Source organism: Orycteropus afer, unplaced genomic scaffold, assembly GCF_000298275.1.
Source record: "Orycteropus afer afer isolate SDZICR_OR568_19922 unplaced genomic scaffold, OryAfe1.0 scaffold00071, whole genome shotgun sequence".
Lineage (NCBI taxonomy): Eukaryota > Metazoa > Chordata > Mammalia > Tubulidentata > Orycteropodidae > Orycteropus > Orycteropus afer.
In genome coordinates, this window is record NW_006921658.1 from 6,496,201 (window position 1) to 6,504,387 (window position 8,187).

General features: G+C 49.7%; 1 protein-coding gene across 1 annotated transcript; it reads left to right on the top strand.

The window, feature by feature from the left end:
- The first annotated feature begins 3,563 nt into the window (after nucleotides 1-3,563).
- PITX2 (paired like homeodomain 2) lies at nucleotides 3,564-7,874 on the top strand. Its single transcript, XM_007940746.2, has 3 exons — nucleotides 3,564-3,774; nucleotides 4,600-4,805; nucleotides 7,311-7,874. The coding sequence occupies exons 1-3, from the start codon at nucleotides 3,564-3,566 to the stop codon at nucleotides 7,872-7,874; spliced, it is 981 nt and encodes a 326-aa protein (XP_007938937.1).
- The last annotated feature ends 313 nt before the right edge of the window (nucleotides 7,875-8,187 follow it).

The following is an 8,187-nucleotide window of genomic DNA, read 5'->3' on the forward strand; positions in this document are numbered from 1 at the left end:
GATATATATATATATATATATATATATATATATATATATATTCTGAGTTCTCCAGATAATTATTTTTTTTAAATTGTATTTTCTTAACTTTGCTATGACTTGACACAATTCAAGATTCCTTATTGTTTTAGGCTTTTTAGGCTATCTGCAGATCACCAATGCTTTTGACTTCTCCCACACTTTTGTGCTTTGAGGAGCTGTCATTTGCCCCGGGTTTTTCACTCACTTTGGAGACTGGTTGAGGTCCTTAGTACATGTGTATTTCCCATGATGCAAGTACTGTCAGTGGAGTAGAGCCACCAGAGTTTAAATCAAAATTCCATGGGTTTATTGAGAGATGGGAACAGCTTAGAAATCTCTATGGTGCTATGGTGTTTCCCAGCTTCCTAGAGTAAGGAATTAAAAAAAAAAAAAAAAAACACCCAAGCCTCTGCCAAAAATTGCACTCCTAGGTTTGAATCTTGAAACAAGGAAAAGGATGTGCTCATTGCAGTGGCATATTTTTCATCATTTGATGTGATGAGTTTCTTTGTAAAAGGAAGCTTTAGGTGCATGATATTGTGGAGACCAAAGTTATGTGAAGGTTTAAAAGAAGAAACTGGAATATGATTAGTAAACACATTGGGCAGAATAGAGCTAGATTCATATTGACTTAGTTATAGGTCATCGGCTGGCAGTGCAATGGGAGGAAATATTTACTTTACACATATACTTTATGATCTTGGGGGAATTAGAGGAAATTCAATAAGAAAATGGCTAGAAACATTTTAAACCCTTATTTAAAAGACTTACGCAAATTAGAGTCTTATCAGATTAAAAACCACTACAAATGTAAGAGCATTGTCTTCCAAGAAACGCTGTGGGGTCTGAGAAGGAGATTCTCCACCAAATCTCAGGGATAAAATGCGTCATTTAAGTACCAGATAATGAGCAGAATGTAAATTAATTTAACCTTCTTTACCAACAGGCTGCTGGTGTAATATGTATAATTTAGTGATAAGATTGCAGGACCTAATATAGCTGAATGTATGAGCCTTGGCTAATGCAGACCTGTCACATGGGGATGTGTTCTGCTCTAGCAGGTGTGTGTGTGCATGGAGTGGTCGAATTGAAATAAAAGGTTAAAATCACAAATCCTGATTTTAAAGCTCACTATGAAGAAAGTTCCTTCTCATACCTAAATTCTTCTTAAAATGGGATGACACTTTTAAGGAAAGACTAGAGAAGAAATAAATTCTCATTTGGTTTCTTGTACTACTTAAGCCTGTTTAAAATAGAGGACGTGTTAAAGATAAGGTTTTTTTTTTTTTTTTTTTTGGGGGGGGGGGTGCAGAACAAAAGGAAGACCATAGGTTACAAACATATTTGCAGTGTGTTTCATCCACTCTGCCCCAGATTAAGTTTCCCAATCTTTTGAACAAGGACAAGAAGGGGGCTTTCTGAAGATACCTAGCACTGGTGTTGCAAATCATTGACTGTAATGTCAAACAAATACACATTCAGGGATGATAACACTAACTCCACAATAAAGCAATCGACAATGCAGAAACTCAGGGGAGATTAGGATATGCTCTCTAGCTGACCTAAAACTAAAGGGCAAAAGAAATATTTTGAATGACGTGTTTGGATTTCTTTCTTTAATTTCTTTGGAAATAGCACTGTAAAGAGTTGACTATCCCCAAAGGCAATCCTTTGCTTTATTTAAATAAGTAAGGCTTTGCTTTTTCTAATGTGCTTTCTTTTAGGCTTCTCCCCTTAGCCCACACACTACTGCCTCAGCCTCCCTTGGACTTTAATGATTCAAGACAGCCTTGAGCTCCCTAGAAAAAGAAAATGACTGTTTAAAATCATCCTTGAAATTGGTTTTTTGGCAACATTCTTAATTGTATGGAAAGTTATTAAAGTGTATTTCATAGATAATTCTTTCAAGGTTGTTGATTCTACAGGATTTTTGGATTTGAATCTGATTGATAATAAAGTAAACAAGAGAGTCAAAATTTAAAGCGTGGCCCTCTCTCGAGTTAGAACAAGCTTAATACAGTGTACAAGGAATTTAAAAGATCTAGGATATGTGTCTTAATCAACTTTAAGTAGAATGGATAAGCTTTCAGCATTTTGAAAACGCTGGGTTAGGGTTTCTGTTCTATTGTGTGTTTTCTGTCTGGGGACTAATAAGCATTACAGAGAACGTGATCTGAGGCGACTTTTTATTCTTGTATAAATCCAGAGTGAATCACCAAACAGTTGTTGGTTTAAACTCAAGGTAATTTTCTCTTGACGGGTCCATTTGCTGCTCGATTTCTAATTTATTAGCCCGCCTTTTCAGGGCTCCGTCCTATTCCCAATTAAAGTAAAGCGTCTTCAGATTAGCGCAGCATTCACTTGACAGGCTGTTCAGAAAATTTAAGATAGGAGAGGTGATTTGTTGTTTGTCTTTTGAAATTTCTTCTGCCCATTTTGTATAGAAAAAAAAAAATCTAGATTGGAAATGGATGTGAGACACAAAAGGAAGGAGAAGGGGGCTGGCTGCCTTTTTGATCCCAGTTTTCTTCAGTCCTCCACCTTCTGTCCCTTCTAGCCTTCTACTCCCGGCCGCATCTCTCCACCTCCCAGCCCGAACTAAAAGCCGGATTGTCTTCAGCCGGGCGGGAAGAGTTCCCGGGAGCGGACGGGTATAGACCTGGTGGGCACAGAGAATTAGCTCGGCCCAGCACAGCTGATAGGTGCAGGCAGGACAGTCCCTCCACTGCTGTTCAGGGCCTCCTGATTGGTGCGAAGTCACGTCACTCCTGCCTGGCGTAGGGTCTAGGAGGAGACAGAGGCGGGGAGGGCTGGAGAAGGCTGGAGAGGGCCGCGGCAGAGTGACGTCGCTGCACCAGGAAGCCCGCCTCTGGTTTTAAGATGTTAGGCCAACAGGGAAGCATCAAGCCGCAGAGCTAGTCCGTCGCTCGCCTGGGTGCTGGGAGCAAAGCTGCAGCCAGACCCGGCTGGAGCTCGACGGGCCAAGGGGTGTGCATGTTCGCGCCGCAGAGGGTGCTCCGAGAGGCCCGCGCCGCCGCCGCCGCCACTGCGGGAGATCTAATATCAGCTACCTGTCCCTGTCACTCTTGACACTTCGCTGTCAGGGCTGCTACGCGGGGGGCGGGCAGAGCTTGCCTTTCTCAGCGCCATCAGCGTTTAGCTTTCCTTATTGGAGGGGTGCTTCGGAGAGGGCGGGAGGGAGGAAGGGGGTCTTTGCCCACTCTTGATTCGGTTCGGAGCTTGGAAGCCAGCTCCCCAAAGACCCTCCGAGCTGTGTCCTCTTGCCCACATCCCCATGTCTCTGACCGCTGACTTTCGGCTGCTGGACTTTTTCGCTTGAGCCATCCGCAGGAGACCAGGGCGGCCCTGCTTGAGGACTTGGCGGGGGTTGCTTTGCGGCAGTGCGCGTCCCCTGGCAGTGCCCACGGCGGTGACGGCGGGGAAACTCCGAGCCTATAGAGCTACCAGGAGCGGGAGACAGCGGCCACTGGGGCTCCGCGGGGCGGGAGCCTGGGACTTGTAGGCGGCCCACGCTCTCGTCCATGAACTGCATGAAAGGCCCGCTGCACTTGGAGCACCGAGCAGCAGGGACCAAGCTGTCGGCAGCTTCCTTGTCCTCTTCCTCTTGTCACCATCCCCAGCCGCTGGCCATGGCTTCAGTTCTGGCTCCCGGGCAGCCCCGCTCCCTGGACTCCTCCAAACATAGGCTGGAGGTACACACCATCTCCGACACCTCCAGCCCCGAGGCCGCAGGTAAGGCGCCAAGCCGCCCCGCTGGTGTCCCCGCCCAGTCTCCCCGCGCCGCCAGGCGCCCACTGCAGGTCGTGCCCCTTCTAGGGGGTCGTGGTGGGAGTAGGCGTCCAGCTTGCTGTCCGTAGAACTTCCGGAGCCAGGGTTCTGATGACCTCCAAGTCCCTTTCTTACAATTCTGCCACCCTATATCTTCTTATCCTGGCTTCCCTTCGGTTTGCTGGGTCGCAAAAATCCCAGCATCTCCATTCGAGGAAGCTCAGAGACCGCCTTTCCTCTGTCCCTGTACTTCTCTCGGCTTTCAGCTCCGGAATAGAGCCACTCAATAGAAAAGTATTTCTGAAACTCCGCTTCAGAAATACTCTTCGCGACGAGGCACCTTTTCTAGAAGGACGGGGGACTTGATTGCCTAACTGAAGCCTAATGTCTGCATTTCCAAGCTTTCTGAAATCGCATCGCAATTTGAGCTTTCCACTAGGGAGGGTCTGTAAATCGTGCACGTGTGCGTGTCCCGGGAGAGTTGATGTGTCTGTGTAGGGGTGTAAAAAATACACTTGAAGGAACTGGCTATAAAAATGACTGTTCCGCGGTGCGGAGATAAACATGTAAATAACACGTGCGGCGCTGGGGGAGGGGAGAACACGGGGCGCGCGCTCCCTCACAAGTCCGCACACCCCACAGACGCAGCGCTCCCTGCGTCCCTGGACGGGGCACTACTCCCCCGGAAAGCAGGCCGGCTTTTCTGAGACCTCTGCCACCCTGTCCAGTTGCAGTTCGTAGGTTGCGATTGGACTAGCTGACGGGAGCTTCTGTGTGTTTCGTTTTCAGAGAAAGATAAGAGCCAGCAAGGGAAGAATGAGGACGTGGGCACCGAGGATCCGTCCAAGAAGAAGCGACAACGGCGGCAGCGGACACACTTCACCAGCCAGCAGCTGCAGGAGCTGGAGGCTACGTTTCAAAGGAACCGCTACCCGGATATGTCCACGCGCGAAGAAATCGCCGTGTGGACCAACCTTACTGAAGCCCGAGTCCGGGTAGGAGCCCGCAGGGAGCCTGGAAGGGAGGGGTGGGGGCGTTGGAGAGACGCACGTATTGTAGATTACTAGGGGGAGAGGAAGGCCGCGCTGTCGAGAGGTGGGGGGACACTGTGGGAGAGCCTCTTTAAAGTTAGAAGGCACTCGGCGGCCCAGTTTGCAAGGTTCCAGCTCCCCTTCCGAGGCCTGGCCAACGGCCTGGGGCAGGACCCCGGAGTGGCCCGGACGCACTGCCCCGCCGCCATGCGCCCTCCCCGGCTAGGCCGCGTGGGCATTCCCCTACGCAGGGCTTTGTGTTCCGAGCTTGCAATCTCCAGGCAAGGGCTAAGAAAATTCCTTCCAGGCCAGGAGCGGAGAACAGGCTCCAACCTGTATGTCTTAACAAGGAAAACCCTCCTGAGACACAGAAGGTTTGGTTCTCTCTCAAAAACCTCCCGGAAAGGAACGCCACGGCTTTTTCTCTCTCGACTCCCTCCTTACACGGTCTTTGAGGGTTTTCGGTCATTCAGTTCTCTCACACCCTATCCTCTGGTTTTATGATCTCTGAAAGGAAAGTTTAAATACCCAAATACTGCTTGGGTGTATGTATACACACACACACACACACACACACACACACACACACACATATATATATAATTTCTTTTTTAGAAAGAAAGAAGAAAGAAAAGCTTTCCGTTTGGTTTATTTATCTTTTCTCAGGAGTTGAACACTTTGGAATTTGTTCCTAACACCCACCTCCTAGTTATAATCATAGTTTTATTTAAAAAGAGAGAGAGAGAGAAAGAAGGCTTACCTTAACTTTGTAGCAAATCTGTATTTTATGCATTGGCAAAAGTAAGCATAAATAAAGTACTCAATAGCAACATCGTGGTTTATCCTTGTCGGTGAAAAACTCCAAATTGTTAGGATTCTGGATGCAGAAAACAATCAGGATCCATATTATATACATATACAATGGAGAGAAAAATAAATGCCCAGTTAGGTAAGAGAAAGCAGAAAAGAAGGGGCGGGGGAAGGAAAGAATAAAGGCCAAAATGCACTCCCAAAGCAGAGGGAACCAAGGCTCTCTGTGGGTGGCATTTGTGCAGGAGTGAGTCTATGCTGGTGGATAAAAGCCGGCATGAGGTTGAAAATGGTTTTAGTTTAACTGCGCCGAGCGAGGGCTCCGGCTGGAGCCGAGTGGTTTTGCGCAAGGTCAGTCTTTCATGATCTCGCCGACTCGTGAAGGGAACGGGCCTCGCACGTACTCTTCTCTTCTGGGCAAAGTTTAGACCGCCTAGAGTAGAAACGAAGAGTAATTAAAATTAAAACACCATCTTCAGGTTCTCTGGGATCTTTCGGGAAAGCCTCCTCCCCTCCGGCTTGTCTGCATCCGCTTCCTGGCCCCTTGCCGCCGCCGCCGTGCTCGGTTCTAGCTCTCTGGCTTAGTCTTTCAGGCGGGTTGCCTGCCTAGCCAAGTGGGAGTAAGGCGTGCTTTTTATAGCAGTCGGGCGCAAAAAAGGAAGAGGGATAAAAAGAAAACCAGAATGAAAGGGAAAAAGGAGAGGGGTGCGGATTAGGCGTCTGGACCTGGCGGAGATGTGTAATGTGAAACATCACCGATGTCAGCTCTGAGATCTCCGGCCAAACCTAGCTCCAATACACAAAAGTCGCCGTCTGGGGCGACGGGCCGTCCAGATGTGGATTGGGAAAGAGGTTGCGGCGAGGCCACGGGTCGCGGGTGGGGGCTGGCGGGCCTGGGCAGTAGCCTGCACAATGGAGAGGCGGTGCAGGGCTGCGCAGAGCGCGCGGGCCTACCCTGGGTGGGCGGAAGGTGAGCAGGAGCCGGCGAAGGAAGGAGGAGGAGGAGGCTGCCGAGCGACCGATTCAGGGTTCCCAGAGATTTACATGCCAAGCTTGTGGCGTTTAACGAGCTGTCTGGGAGGTGATCTTTTGCTTGTTATTTAGATGTTTTGCTAGGCTGGGAAGGGGATGGGAGTTGCGGCCGGCGCTGTTGAGGACATATGTTCCAGAGGGTGGGGAGCAACAGCCGAGGTCCAGGAGTGGAGAGAGGAGGTGTGTGGGAGACCGAGCTGGCTGCTGGTGCCCTCCCAACCTCTCGTCTTCATCACTGGTCTTGTGGCTTTGGGATGGAAGCAGGTTTGCAAGGTGACCCGGCAGGGGTTGCACCGAAAGCCGGCTGCCCCACGTTTATTTTACATTAAGTGATTTTGGACCTGGAGGAGGGCCTGGGTCAGCGATCAAGCGGCCCGCAGGCTGCCAAGCCTTGGGTTGGGGTTTGTGGCGCAGCTCAGAGCCTCAGATGGCAGACTAGAGCCGCGTGGGGAAACCGGCAGCTTGGGAGGAGTTTTGGGGGGGAGGGGTAACAGGGCTGCGAGATTGTGTGTGTGTGTGTGTGTCTTAGATGGGGGTGATGTCAGGTGCTTTCTGGAATGAAGGTTTGACTAATACTCCTTTTGGCGTCTGTTTGCTCCCTAACCCCCCACCCTACCCCCAACTCAGGTTTGGTTCAAGAATCGCAGGGCCAAATGGAGAAAGCGAGAGCGCAACCAACAGGCCGAGCTGTGCAAGAATGGCTTTGGGCCTCAGTTCAATGGGCTCATGCAACCCTACGACGACATGTACCCCGGCTATTCGTATAACAACTGGGCCGCCAAGGGCCTTACATCGGCCTCCCTGTCCACCAAGAGCTTCCCTTTCTTCAACTCCATGAACGTCAATCCCCTGTCGTCACAGAGCATGTTCTCCCCGCCCAATTCCATCTCGTCCATGAGCATGTCCTCCAGCATGGTGCCCTCAGCAGTGACGGGTGTTCCGGGATCCAGCCTCAACAGCCTGAATAACTTGAACAACCTGAGCAGCCCGTCGCTGAATTCCGCTGTGCCGACGCCGGCCTGTCCTTATGCGCCACCGACTCCTCCATACGTTTATAGGGACACGTGTAACTCGAGCCTGGCCAGCCTGAGACTGAAAGCAAAGCAACACTCCAGCTTCGGCTATGCCAGCGTCCAGAATCCAGCGTCCAACCTGAGCGCTTGCCAGTACGCCGTGGACCGGCCTGTGTGAGCCGCACCCTCAGCGCCTGGAGCCTAGGACCGTGCCAGACTGGGCAACTCCGACCTTGAAAGACTGGGAATTATGCTAGAAACTTGTGGGCACTAAAGAGATGGAGAGAAAGAGAAGATTGGAAAAAGGAAACCACTGAATGAAAGAGAGAGATCCTTTGATTTCAAAGGAATTTCCTCAGTGTCTGACATCTTCACTAAAAAGTATTTCCAACAGTTGCAAGGACACACACATATGTATGTATGTGTGTATGTATGTATATATGTATATATACACACACACATACACACAAATATTTGACTGGATATGACAT